At 40.4% G+C, this 14,290-nt stretch overlaps 3 protein-coding genes across 3 annotated transcripts; 2 read left to right on the top strand and 1 right to left on the bottom strand.

The window, feature by feature from the left end:
- Positions 1 to 3,595, top strand: LOC137944899 (uncharacterized). The gene is made up of 13 exons (XM_068790697.1): positions 1 to 278; positions 372 to 426; positions 622 to 728; positions 909 to 977; positions 1,076 to 1,130; positions 1,494 to 1,541; positions 1,677 to 1,834; positions 1,920 to 2,158; positions 2,323 to 2,413; positions 2,490 to 2,618; positions 2,710 to 2,863; positions 3,113 to 3,207; positions 3,286 to 3,595. Exons 1-13 carry the CDS (start codon positions 81 to 83, stop codon positions 3,469 to 3,471), a joined length of 1,584 nt encoding a protein of 527 aa, XP_068646798.1. The 5' UTR covers positions 1 to 80; the 3' UTR covers positions 3,472 to 3,595.
- Positions 3,596 to 5,224: 1,629 nt separating this feature from the next.
- Positions 5,225 to 9,608, top strand: LOC137944870 (probable nucleoredoxin 2). Its single transcript, XM_068790652.1, has 3 exons — positions 5,225 to 5,741; positions 6,729 to 7,223; positions 8,662 to 9,608. Exons 1-3 carry the CDS (start codon positions 5,580 to 5,582, stop codon positions 9,283 to 9,285), a joined length of 1,281 nt encoding a protein of 426 aa, XP_068646753.1. The 5' UTR covers positions 5,225 to 5,579; the 3' UTR covers positions 9,286 to 9,608.
- A 2,202-nt stretch (positions 9,609 to 11,810) lies between these two features.
- On the bottom strand, positions 11,811 to 13,852 carry LOC137944255 (NEP1-interacting protein 1-like). Its single transcript, XM_068789882.1, has 5 exons — positions 13,334 to 13,852; positions 12,680 to 12,858; positions 12,491 to 12,574; positions 12,224 to 12,391; positions 11,811 to 12,114 (listed from the first exon to the last, which is right to left on the bottom strand). The coding sequence occupies exons 1-5, from the start codon at positions 13,521 to 13,523 to the stop codon at positions 11,992 to 11,994; spliced, it is 744 nt and encodes a 247-aa protein (XP_068645983.1). The 5' UTR covers positions 13,524 to 13,852; the 3' UTR covers positions 11,811 to 11,991.
- Positions 13,853 to 14,290: the final 438 nt, after the last annotated feature.

Genomic DNA, 14,290 nt, shown 5'->3' with positions numbered 1-14,290 from the left:
GGAGCAGCTACAGAAGGCTATGCCCATTCACACTGTTTGTCTACAGGTCTCCAACTGATCGTCACTACCCACAAGCCATAATGGTTGTTGCCGGCAGTTGGGCAGCGGTAGGGACTTCTGGACTCGTCGCTGGTTCTTGCTTTCCGCACGCAAACCGTTGTGCACTTCTTTGCAGAGCAGCGGGTATGGACAGTAGTCATGCCCCAGAAAGAAAGAAGGTAGTTGTCGTGGGTGCCGGTTGGGCTGGTCTCGCTGCTGCTCATCACCTCTCGAAACAGGTTTTTATCTCTTGTGCAGTTTGTTTTTCGGTATTGTTTCTCTTCTGTATGGGCTGGTGATTGTGGGAGTGCTTTTATGGAATTTGACTCCAGGGTGCCAGTGTGACAGTCCTTGATGCAGGGGACCCGGTTGAAGTTGGAATGAATGGTAGTTTTCCTTTATATATTTCTCCATGAAAGACTTGAATTTGAGCCTGATAGTTGAACATGAGTTCCTTTCTCCATTAGTATTTCTTTATCAATGTAGTTTTCTGTTCTCAGTTTGTTTCTATTGGCACCTTTAATTTCTTTATCTAGAATTAGGTTCTTGAACAACATATACTCCTCTGATGCTTAATTTCAGGTTTCTGGTATCCATATAGAAACATCTTTTCACTGGTTGATGAGCTTGGTATAAGGCCTTTTACCAACTGGACAAGATCAGCACTGTACTCTCCTGAGGGTATGCAGGTACGTTTGTTGGTGGTGATTGAGTTACTTTAATGCATAGAAACCTCCTAATGGGCATGCAAACTTCACGTAAATTCAAGAAAAATATTGCCACCTTTTTATGGATGTTATCATTTTATTTTATTTTGTGGAATTGACTTTTATCTAGAGAATCCACTAAGTCGGAGATCATTGGAGCAGGTTGAGATTCCCATATATGGAGATCGTCCTCGGCTGCCAGCACCATTTGGGGCCTTAGTCTACACTCAAGTAATTTGTTCAGGAATTAAACCTTTTCCTTATCCTTAAACACAGAGATAATTCACATTCATTACAGATGATGTATTGTTTTATTTCTTCAATTGCAGTTTCTCCAGCTTCCAGTGGTGGATCAGCTCACATCACTTCCTCTCATGGCAACTGGTATTGAGTTCTTGTTAATTAAATAAGCGGCAGTTTATATAATAATGCAGAAATTCCAAGACTTGTCTGTTATGCACTTCCATTGTACACATTTTATAACATCATCTAGCCAGGGTTCATATTTATTTCTTCTTTCATTTTCCTGAGACATACATGAGAGCTGCACAGTTCTATTATAGGAGAACTCCTTTTTTTCTTTTTCTAGATTAAATGCTTAGCTCAACAATTAATTTTCCCTTTTGAAATTTTAATTCTTAATTCCGGTGATGTTTTATTGTTGGATGAACTCATAGTTATCCAACCCTTCATTTCTATAAATTGATATGCTATTACTGACCTCCGGTTGTTGCTCTAAATTTGCAGTCATTGACTTTGACAACACTGATGTTGCATGGAGAAAATATGATCCAAGTGAGAAACTCTCAAGACAATCTCTTTATTGTGTTCAATTCTGTTTCATATATCTAAACAAATTATGTGGGTTCTGTCAAATCTGCTGAAACTTTCAAAGGCTGACATTCTTATATCTAATTATCTCAATCACAGTGACTGCAAGAGAGCTCTTTAAATGGTATGGCTGTTCAGAAAGGCTTTACCAGGAATCTTTTAGTCCGATTCTTCAAGTGGGCTTGTTTGCTCCTGCTGAGCAATGCAGTGCTGCTGCAGCACTGGGAATGCTTTACTATTTCATTCTAGCCCATCAGGTTCAGTTCAGCGAGTTTTTGTTTTTAATTAATGATAGAACTTTTTAGCAAATGGTGACATCTATTACTGTACTTTTATTTACAGCAAGATTTTGATGTCAAGTGGTGTCGTGGGACTGTGAAAGAAAAGATTTTTAATCCTTGGGTGGAGTCCATGATATTAAAAAATTGTCAGGTTCACGAGAACAAAACTGTTACAGATTTTTCTTTAGACGAAGAGACTGGAGGAATTTCTGAAGTTATTTGTGGAAGAGAATCATATCCTGCCGATGCAGTGATCTTAGCACTTGGTGTCACCCAACTTCAAGAGATTGTTAAGAAGAGGTATAGTGGAGTTCCGTTAAGAGATTCACTCTAGTTCTCTTAGTTGGATCAATATCAACTAATTGGCTTCCCACTTCATGTTGATCGTAGTATCTTCTCAAACGTTCTTTTAGGTATCTTCAACCTTCATTTAAAGTCTTCACTGATGGTTGGATTTTGTTTAGTTCAGCGTTAAAGACCAAGCAGGAGTTTTTAAATGTCTTGAGACTGGCTGCCGTTGATGTTGTTTCTATTAGAATGAGGTTGGATAGGAGGGTAAGTAAAGGAGTATATTCTGTCCTATATCAATTCTAAAATCTGTGTTGTAAATAACTTTCAGTCATGTGATCAGATATACATTCCCAAGGCGAGTAATGCATGTTTTGGATTCGATGAATCAAGTGGATGGACTTTCTTTGATTTGAATGCTATTTACGACGAATATAAAGACGAGCCTGTAACAGTAGTAGCGGTTGATTTTGTAAGAGTTCCATCTTGCGGAGTTAGAATTCAAAGGTTTTAGTTATTTTATCAATTTTCGTATGTTATTAAAGTCACTTTGGTTCTTGCAGTACTATGCCAACCAGTTCTTGCCACTGACTGATGAACAGATTGTTTCAAGGGCTAAGTCATACCTTTCTAAATGCACTAAAGAGTTTGAGGAGGCCTCTGTGATGCAGCAAGAAGTCTTCAGATATCCAAAATCTGTTACTCACTTCTTCCCTGGTAATAAATCTGATAGCTCTTATCCTCGATTCTATGACTCATCAATTGTTTGTTATCCTGCACCACTATAATAATGGGACGAGCACCGAAACAAAAACAAAAAGAGGGACAATTCTGTGTGTTTGAATTGATGGGGAATCACAAATAGTAAATTAAGACAAATAATGATACTTATTCTGTGCCACAAGTGTGGCCTACAATGTAAAAATGTGGCACATGAGGAGAGGACTCAATCATCTGTATTGTCAGGTTCATACAAGTACATGATGCGTGGCTCGACAAGTTTTGAAAACCTTTTTATGGCTGGGGATTGGATCATCAACCGGCATGGATCATGGTCACAGGTTAGTAAACCACAGCAATTGAATAATAAATTATGTGTTTGTGTGACTAGTAGTTTCTCTTTCATAATCCTTCTGCAGGAAAAAGCATATGTAAGTGGTCTAGAGGCTGCTAACAGAGTTGTAGACTACTTTGGAGAGGGAGAGTTTGCAAGAATCATACCAATAGAAGAAGATGAACCTCATATTCAGATGCTTCGAAACCTAAACAGATCCATCAACGAGATAAGGGCTCAAATTCCCTTATCTGGTTTTTTTCTCCAGTAGGTTTATTGGATTAGTCATGGTTATATATGCTTTTGTATAAGAATAATGATAGGGGGAAAGGTGATAAATGAATGCTTCCCACTGTTATATTAAAGAATCCTTCTTCTGGTGGAGAATTTTATTCCTTTTCCTTCATAAATTTCTCAGGTAATAAATTGGAAGTAGGCCACAGCCACAGCCTCAGTAATCTATAATGATTTTCTCTATCATTCAAAAGACTGACTCTGAATTGCAATCCTCAGTGACCCAAAAATTGATTTGATAAGCATCAATAATGAAGAACTGACATTGACTCACTGACCCCAATTTCACTAACAAACTTTCTTCCCCTGAATTCTAATATTTCAGTTCTTCATGATGTAACCCAGAATTATTACCTGTTTTTTTTTTGGTTTTTAAAATGGATCACTACATGATGATTGAGACTTTTGAACTTTAGTTTGCTTCTGGAGACACTGATGTGTATCAAGGTTATTAGTTGTTAGATAGAAGGAGACTAGTTGAGGAGCATTGCATCCATCAAGGGACATGTGTCAGCCACTTTTAACAAAGTATGATACTTTCAAACCAACTTTCTTCAAGCTTCATCACATCTTGATTTATGTATTCCACAAGTTCCTTGACAGAAGCTGGAAGCTGATAGGAAGTAGATCTGCCTACTTATCATAATCAAAATTTGAAAGATACACACCACACCTTTTGGTGTTTGCAAGAAACACACAATCAAACAGCCACAGATGGATGGCCTTTGATAAAGCAGGGTAGGCAAAAGTATGTTTCTGTGTATACTTTTGCAGTTTTATTCGATAAAGACGATGTTGGTAAAAAAAAACAAAACTGGTGTTTACTAGGGAAGAGTGAAAAATTGCAAACCGACGAAGGAACCCGCAAATTCCGAATCCCGTCACACGCGTAGCCATCGATGCATCTTGCAACACACGCGTCGCAATCTGGAGGCGCCACGCACTGGTCGTTGTCTTGCCTTCTCGTTCTTTCTCGACAGCAAATAAAGAGGCCGGGACGACTCTTTACCGCTCGCTTTTGTCCTTTTCCCGACTTGGTCACGGCAACGCCCGGGACACGTGGAGTGCGCCTCCCCCGCTCAGATCTTTATCGCTAACGTGGACGGATATGATCGAAACTTGCTCTCGGTGGTGGGCCCCGCGGATCTTTTCGAATTATTGCTCGAGCCAAGGACTTTTCCTGACATGTGACACATATGCGGCCGGCGATACACGTGGCGCCATTGCCTCAGGAGAGATACTAAACGTCGCGTTTCGCAATCACTACGACTCGTTGCTTCGCGAGTTGATGAGATATCGCAAGATTTTGGGAGGCTTTTTGTTTTTGACGATATCTCGCCGGCGGCTTCGGTCGGCGTGAGAGGCTCTCCAAGCTTTTAGGATGAGGATTTTTATTTTATTTTTTAAATAAATTATTGAAGCTGGAATTTTTCTTGTACGGACATATCTCTAAATTTTTTAAATTTTTTATATAAAATTCTGGCTTTTTAATTAAAAACTTAGTTAAAATTAATATTAATAAATTAAAATTATATTATTAAAAATTTTAATAGTGTAATATCACGTGGTGTAAAATAGTAATAAAAATAATAATTTTAGCTCCTCCGATGTGGGCCACGTGGTTCGGCTGCCTGCAACAAAGTCCATGAATATTCTAATAAAATCATTACTTAAGAAAGTCCATAAAAAAATCGCCGATCCTGTCACTCGCGACACGTAACAGTCCGAATTCGGCAAAGAGAAATTGGTGGAGGGAAAATAATAAAAAAGACGAGGCATAAATGATGGAGATTCTTTACATCCCCACCTGGTTTCGAGTCGTTGGCCGTCGTCTTCGAAAACCTAGAAAATGATGTGAAGAAACCACATAAAGAGATCTGCTGCCATTGCGCTGTGGCGCGAGACATTTCCCCTCTCTCGCTCCTCTCTGATATTCTGCTCAATTCAAGTTTTCTATGCCGAGACGGCGCTCAACCTTGGAAAGAGAAGTGAGGATGACAGAATAAAAGGCTGTGAGTTGGGGGGTGTAGCTTATAAGCATCGATCTGGATCTGCAAGTAGAGAGAGAGAGAGAGAGAGAGAAAGATGAGGAAGGAGGAGTTGCCCATGGCCACTGTGAGCAAGAGGATCGGTGATGAAGATTTCTGGGTTTTCTACGACGGCAATGATAAGCTCCATGGGAGCAGATTTTCGCCCCGGCTCGCTTCAAAAGATAAAGATCTTCTTGTTTCTTCACAGGGAAGCCAGGTTCTCTCTCTTTCCTCTCTTTGTCTCTTCCTTTTTTCTTTCTTCTGCCTCTGCCATGGAAGTTGCTGTGATTGGTGGTGGTACCCACTGCCCAGTGACTGCACACAGAGGGACCCGCCGATTCCACCACTGACAACAGCTAATGTACTTGACCGCTTTCCACGACGATATGTGTCGAGTTCACCGACAAGTCGCCGGCTAAGGTCGTACCTCTGGCGCTTTTTTTCTGGGTGCAACGGTTTTTCTCCAAGTGCATGCAGTTACACAGTTTTGAGTCTACCCCGTTATCACTTGCCTGTAACCTGCACGTACTTTGAGACGGATGTACCGGTTTTTTCGCCGATAACCGATACGAACTCGTGACCTGAGGTACGGCGGGACTGGTGGCCGGCATCTGCCCGTCCCGCTTCCTGAGACCTGGGTCCTGGCCGAGATTTCTGACGTCTCTTGAGTCTCTGCAGTCTCTACTAGTGAGTTTTTCTATTTCGGTATCGTAACCCTTACCGGTATTAAGAGATGATTAAGGGTCCTAAATCTTTCTAGCCGAGTAAGAAAGAGAAGAATATGGCTACTCGTTTCAGTCTGCTACTGATCTCCAGCAGTGTAACCGCTAGGCTGCATTAAAAGTTTGGTTCCGATCACATACACCTGGTCTTTTAATGCGGTGGTGGGTCGCCTTAAGCTACCATTATTTCATGATTTTCTGGTTAAATCACTAATATCTGCTGCCAAGAACAGAAACAAAAAAACAAAAAAAAAATTGTTCATCTGACAATACTTTATAACGTCGAGTTGATGATAACGGGTATATTTTATGTTAATAATTTCTGATAACTTGCAAACGGTTATGGTTATAAGCATGTAAAAATTTTGGTTTGAAAGGAAATTTAACTGATTATATAAATGAATGGTGCGTTCAGTAAGATTTTAAAGGCTTTCGTAATTGCAGACGCAAATCTGTCGATTACCTTGTCGACTTGCTTGCAGGTGGACGCTTCGGCGCTGGAAGGTAAGGTGGTGGGACTATATTTCTCGGCCAATTGGTACCCATTATGTCAACAATTCACACAGGTGCTAGCCAGCGTCTACGCGCACTTGAAGGAACGGGGAGCTCCGTTCGAGATCGTCTTCGTATCTGCCGACGAGAATATGGAAGCCTTCAACAGCTACCGAGCAACCATGCCTTGGCTGGCGATACCCTTCTCCAACCTGAATCCAAAGAAGAACTTGAACCGGAAGTACAACATTGAAGGGATACCTTCACTGATCATTCTGCAACCTTGGGACGAAGAAGATGAGTTGGTGCGATACGATGGAGTCGACCTTGTGTATCGGTACGGTGCCCGAGCATTTCCCTTTACGAAGGAGAAACTGAAACTTTTGGAAGATGAAGAGGAAGAGAAGCATGAACGACAGACCCTTGTCAATCTGTTAACGAATCATTCCAGGGACTACCTTTTGGCCAATTCATCGCCTAAGCGGGTTAGTCACTGCTGATTATTTGAATTAATTTTCTGTTTTCTTACCGAAAGATTTCATTAATTCGTGCATGATTTTGACGGGACTGACTATACTTTTCTTAATAAGGGCATTTTAGTCTGTATCTTGAATTAATTGTTTTGTTTAGTTGGTGAAAGAAGCAACTGTTGACAATCGGGAAATCCTTCCCTTGAAAGAAGCGAGAAACGATGAAAAGGTGAACCAGATAATAAAGCTTCAGAAGTAGCGCCCTTACATAATAAGATCCCTCAATTCACATTCCCCAATTTTTACTAGAGTTCAACCCATAGAAATTTCAATTTCTGCTTCTGAGCTGATGAATCTCTGTCGACTCAGAGAAAATGTTTGGCGGTGCTCTGTGATATGATAACTATAGTTTCAATCATTTAGTCATCTCACATATGTATAATGCTAACGGAAGATTACTCTTAGATAGTCAAGGTTACAGTTAGAAGAATCTCAGAATGAGTAATCATTTCTAATAAGGATGGTTGTAGCTTCCTGTCTTCAGCAGTAAACTCAGGTGGATGAGCTAATTTGCATGAAGTAGCTGATCTATCCAGGAATCAAATGAGTCATCTTCATCTGGCAGGTCTTTGTTCGAATCATGAGTTGGGTGGTTCCTGGAGTAGAACCCAGAGTCCAAAGTTGTCTCTTCATCAACGAACTCATGAGTTGTTATCTTGGATGAATTTTTTTTAGAGAAAAGTGAAATTTCATCTTTCTGATAGATACAATCCGACTTTCTCTTTTTATGCATAAACTTGATTATTTACTTTTCCTTGTGTGGATTCTTATTTAACTTTATATATGTATTAATTCTCTTAAAACTTATCACTCACTTTCAGCATCCCTTGTGCACAGTAAAGTGAGCATAATAAGGAAGACGATTTATGTAGTGGACTACAATACAGTCAGAACAAGCTTTGAATGACAATGAATTGAAAAAGAAGTTTTATTTATCATAATCAAAGCTATTTTAGTCACTATTTTAGGCAGTGGTAGAATATTTTCTTCTCCATTTTGATCTATCTATCACTTGCTGTCGTTTATTTGACCTTTTCAAACCTTCTTTCCTTAACAATTTTCCATCTTGATTATTTAAGAATTTGCCTCTTCTTCCTTCTATCCAATTCTTACAAATAACTTATCTCTTAGGGGGGCTATTACTTGAACAACACTCAATAGTTAGAAAAATCAAGGTTGATTGCCTAAAACGTTAATACACTACCATTGGAGAAGTACTTGGCAAAGTAGTGTCATGGCTTGATTACTTTGATAATATTGGTTTATTGATGTTCGATTGTAGTCTGACAGCCTATTTCTAAGTTAACATGACATACCATTTCATACCATTTCTTCATCTGTTAGTTTTTATTTTTTGTTTGGTTGTATCTCATGTAGTGTTACAGCTTTGCAGGTAACAGTTGCTTCTCTAGTAGGGAAAACAGTGGGGCTCTACTTCTCAGCTCAGTGGTGCCTGCCAGGCCTGAAATTCACTCCCAAACTGATCACAGTCTACCACAACATAAAACAAAGCCTTGTGAACGAGCAAGACCAAGACTTCGAGATCGTCCTTGTGTCGAGTGATCGTGACCAATCACTGTTCGACTTGTACTACTCCTCCATGCCATGGCTGGCTCTACCTTTTGGTGATCCCACAATTAAGAACCTCACCAAGTACTTCGATGTGCAAGGAATCCCATGTTTAGTGATCATTGGACCTGATGGGAAAACTCTCACCAAGCAAGGAAGGATGCTTATAAACCTGCACTTGGAGAAGGCCTACCCTTTCACTCAAAAACAACTGGAATCACTTGAGAAACAGATGGAAGAAGAAGCCAAGAGCTTTCCCAGAACTGAGTCCCATGAGGGTCACCCGCACCAATTGACCCTGGTCACACAGGGTTCAGGTGGCGGACCGTTCATATGTTGCATGTGTGACGAGCAAGGATCAGGGTGGGCGTACTTGTGCTTGGAGTGTGGGTATGAGGTCCACCCTAGGTGTGTGAAGGCAGTGAGCAAGCATGATAGTGGTAGTTAAGAGCAGTGAAGCAGAATCTGATTGTGGAAGCGTGTGTGTGGTATTTTTCAGGTTGACTGCATCCTTCTGGCTCTATGGTGGAAGAATTCATGGGGATGAGGGTCATTAGTTGCATAAGTTGACCAAGAAAAGTGGGTTCCCATTCTCATTGGTGTTGCTGCAAATATGTTCTTAACCACAGACAGGATCATTTTGTTGATGTAACTACTGAACCTTGGTTGGGTACTGCTTTGTTGATCCTCATTGTTTTTATCTTTTCTACTTAAAAGAGACTTTGGAAACCAAAGAAAAAAAAAAGAAAGAAAGAAAGAAAGTTATTTGTTGTTGTTTGTTAGTATATTGAGAGAAAAGAAAAGAAAATAAAAATATTTTTCTCTTAGTTATTAATTTATTTTACAATAATGAAATTTGGGAAAAACATAAAATTTTGAGAGAAAATTTTAAAATATTACTATTTACTATTCAAAAATTTATTCTATCTTGTAACATTTGAAATAGATTAACCAATTTTGATGTAGTGCACCAAGTGGTCTTAACCACAAACTCTTAGTTTATGTTACTACTAGGCCTTGGTTGGTTGCTACCTGTGATATGAATTGACCCTCATTGACACTTCCTTCTCTTTTCATTGCCCAATTTCAATGGAAAAAAGCATTCTATCTCAATCACAAATAAGTGAAAGTGGAAGAGGAAGAAGAGCATTGTAAGGTGCATTAATGGGGTTTCTACTACAACAATGTACATTAACACCAATGTCGAATGTATGAGAAAACTATGAGCCAAACAAAGGGGAAGATGTGAAGGCAAGAAACTGTGAAACCCAAGTCATAATGAGGATATCTACCACCCATTTCCTTGAATAGATGGAAGCCTGGCTTCTTTCTCAGAATGTCAACTTCAATAATATTAACGGTTTCCTGGCTACCAACTTTCCCATCATATCACAATAGACTTCATTCAACTGAGACCAAAACAGCCTTTTCCAATCCTTCCTTAGGTTCAGAAGCATATGAAACTATATTTATAGCATTTGTAGTCATTTCAGAGATGTCTTAGTTCAGAAGCAACTATTCAACTGGAAACTGAAGATCAAAAAGGGGAGCTCATTCATGAATCAATTAAGATACTTTGGAGTTCTCTCTGAATTTAGCGAAGGGGAAAGGAAAAGGAAAATATTTGGAGGAAGAGAAACTCCTGTTATGTAATTGTAATTTATTGTTGCACTTTTCATGTTTCTGTTGAAATCTAATAGAAGAAGCTTCTTGAGTAAGCATGGCTGAAACTAAGATCTAGTTTTCCAAAAGGGAAAAATGATGCTTCTTCAGTAGAAGAATTTCCATTTCAGAAAGAAAATAATGGGGTCTCTGTAAGCCAGATCTCCTCCACCGACAGCGCTTGAGGGAGATTCAGGGGACAAGTAGAAGACAGTATTTGAAAGAAAGTTTTGAGTGGCTACGATGGGAAGAACACGGCTTCTCAGCTCATTTTCAAAATTTCAATCGGTCTCCAGTCTCCATCCAGGAGTTTCTTAAAAGTTGGGTTTCAATTTGACGACTCTAGCGGGAATTTTCTCACCCAATAATTCAACATCTAGCTCCGGAAGAAAATTTAGCATTTAATTTACCCAGAGAGAACGATACACGCAGGCTTCCTCGATCCATCTGAACTACAAAACCAGTTTTTTCATGATTCTCACCATTAAAGAAGCACTTCAAGGTCATTCTGTAAATCTGCACTCTTACTTTTACCCAACTGAGCACCCCACAAATTCATTTTTCATGGAGTTCGGTGAATCGATGCGCGACAAACTGCAACATCCTGAGACTATTTCTCAACGCGGATATTTCAAATTCCGTACGAGCCAAATTCCTCTGGTCAAGTCATTTTTTTGGGCTCTGTCTTAAATTCCATGGCAAAGAACTCAACTCCGCGAAGTTTTCAGTCTGGAAGGCTGAAGTCGAAGTGGGTCTCACGCGGTTGAAGGCCAGGGTTTGACATTGTAGATGGCACCAAGTGGGTGGTCAGTCACCTTTGAATTTCTTGCATCTCCATGGTCAACAATGGGGTTCCTCTTCTCCATTTTTCTCCAGAAATTCTCTCCTTCCCAACTACCAACTACCCACCGAAATCCATACAATTTCAAGGCTGAATTATTTGACAATGGATGGCCGCGTTGCGGAATCCATCTGAAGAGTACAAGTTTCCGCTTTCCAGATTCTGTTGCGATCTGTTAGCTGGAAGGTGCTTGGAGAAGAGCGACGAATTTTTTGGAATCACGCTGCGTCGTTGTTATAGCAATTCTTTTCTCGATAACTTTATGCTTGAAGAGGAACAACAATTACCCCCAAAAGATTGATCTTTGCAATTAAGCTTGCAAGAAAAGAAACGACGATTCTGGTTTGATTTGACCAACTAACCGGAATCGAAAATGGATACGCAACCACAGGGCTCAAATGCAGAGGGAGATGGAGAGACTTAACCCAGTCAATTCAGTTAGCTTTAATCGAGCTTCCACAACAGTGACAATGGAGAAATGGGGCGTGATTAAGTAGTATATACTGAAGAGATAGTTACAGAGAAGAGTATAGATCAAAAAGGGGAGAAAAAATAAAAATATTAATGAAAAAAAGGGAGAAAAAATAAATCTAATGCCTCATCGACAAGTGGATATACATCTCTCAACATCCTGTAATTTACACTCTGTATCTACAGATCTCTTCTGCAAAGGGGACAAGAGCCATGCCTGGTGAGCCAATTATCGATACAAGGAAGATGAAACATGTGCTGACAATGAGGCAAGCACCGGACTGATTCTCCGAGTAGGAAGTCCTGCAATCCGCGAAGAGCAAGCGGGTAAGAAACAAAATTCAGTGGGGAAGAACAGTTAACGCTTTTCTGATGGAAAAAATTGAAAAAACAAAGAGAAATCAACACTTACCTGCAGGCAAACGGAACAGGTAATTTTTTCTCCGGCAGCATCCACAGAGTTTTTCTTTGTAATCGTGATCTTTGGCAGCTTCTCGAGCGAATCCGCTGAAAGCCCTTTTGTGCCACCAGTCGAGAAAATGTCAACAACCTCTTCCGAGTTCCTTTCAACTGATCTCATCTGTGAAATACCATCAAAGTAATAGGTAATTAGATCCCCAGAAGCTCAGAACAGAGTTTCATGGCTCGTATTTCAGTTTCAAGATGTTTTCTCTGGTACCTGACTCTGTACTGCGCTTAACATCACGGGGCCGACTTGCTCCCGAACGAGTCGTCCACTCAGAAGGCTTGAGAAGATGTCAATCTGTAGCATTCACATCCAATTGAAATGAATAGAGAATTTCGGTTTATGGTGAATGTCAACCAGTTCAATTGAACGAGGCGGAAAGGATGGGAGTTTAATAATTACCATATACAGGAGACTCCAGAACCCTGATACGTCGGACCGCCAGAGATGTAGAGAAGATTCCAAGACCTCCATTGAGAAGACAGCTCCAGAGATGGCGCCAATACCAGCTCCACGACAGAATCCACTCTCGGTTGCTTGGCCGAGGAAAGCACCCGTCATCGCCCCAATCAAAGAACCCACTGGAGAAAACACACAGAAATTCAGGTTCCAGAATGAAAAAGATTAAAGAAACTAATGCCGATAAAAAAAATTCTGAATAAAAAGCAAACAAAGAATGAACTCGCGCTTTCTCTTTTTTTTTTTCCAAGAAATAGAAAGAACGAAGCCAGATGAAAGACGCAAATCCATTTCCTATTAAAGGATAGAAAAACACCAATTTCAAAAACGCCTTTGTTTAAGACAAGGGATTTCATGGCAACTGACATACGATTACAGAAATCCCCAGAAACATAAAGTATTTAACCATTAAATTCCTTCCAGAAACACAAAAACTGAAATCAGACGGAAGTCTTTGATCCATGCGGTTTAAAACCAGATAAACCAAAATAAAGAAACATAAAGTTCAGAAATCACATCCATTCCTTCACTCTCTACAACTAGTTCAAACGACCAAGAAGAATCAACAAATGAATATTCAGAAAAAAAGGCACCAACCCATTGCAAATATGAAGGTAAGTATCACGGAGACGAGCTTCCCAAGCATCGACGATGCAACAGAACCACCAGAAACAGAAGATGAAGAAGGAAGATGCGTCGCAGAAGGAACAGGAAGAGGAGTAGGAGGATTAGGAGGCGGAGAGGAAAGAGCAGGTAACCGAGACGGATAGGCGCAAAACCTCTCCATCTTTACTCCCTCGTGTAGAAAAGACTCAAAGAAACGCAGCCGAAGACGACGATTGGTGGTGACCACTAAGGATATTTCGCATATAAGAAGAAGAGAGAGCAAAGATGCTTAGCCCTTAAGAGAGAAAAGATCGAGACGAAAGAGAAACACCGCAAACGTGAAAGTCCCAAACCACCATGACCGCTTTTAAAACCTCCTTTTAAGAGAATTAACACAGTTAAAATAGAGAAAAAAAATGCCCTTTTCAAAAAACCCATCCCTCCTTTTTTACTTTCTTCAACCTTAATGACGTCCCGTCGAGTAGTCTTCCCCAAATCGGTTTCTTACAGTCTTTTCAGGCTTTTCAAAGTTTCTGCAAAAAAGGGTTGCAAACACTTCTCGTTGGTGATTAATTGCTTATCTTGCGGACGTTAAGCTCTTTAGTAAAAGAACCAATCAACGAGTTCCATTCTTCTGCTCCTCTGCCATTTTTAATCTCTAGCCAGTGACTCGGAAAGGGATAGGGGACGAAGGTCTTCGTCTGAGGCAATTTCTGGTGAATTTCCTGAGACAGAGAAAGAGAGAGCGAGTCACATGAGCCAACGCCCGACTTGGAACCAACAAACCGCCGTCCGTCACATGTGGCTCCTGGTGCTGGGCCCCGACGGTGTAGCCACTTGGCTCGCAGGCTTAGCTAAGAGGTACGTGGCACGGCCTCACCCAACTTTAGTTGTACACCGTGACTGTCACGAGTGAGATAGTTCGCCCCCCATTTTCTAATTTGATAG

The sequence above is a fragment of the Aristolochia californica genome, unplaced genomic scaffold, assembly GCF_029961685.1.
Source record: "Aristolochia californica isolate CCGP_79_NKW_82.1479 unplaced genomic scaffold, dmAriCali1.0.hap1 SCAF_11, whole genome shotgun sequence".
Taxonomy (NCBI): Eukaryota; Viridiplantae; Streptophyta; class Magnoliopsida; order Piperales; family Aristolochiaceae; genus Aristolochia; species Aristolochia californica.
This window is presented reverse-complemented; position numbering and strand designations above follow the sequence as displayed.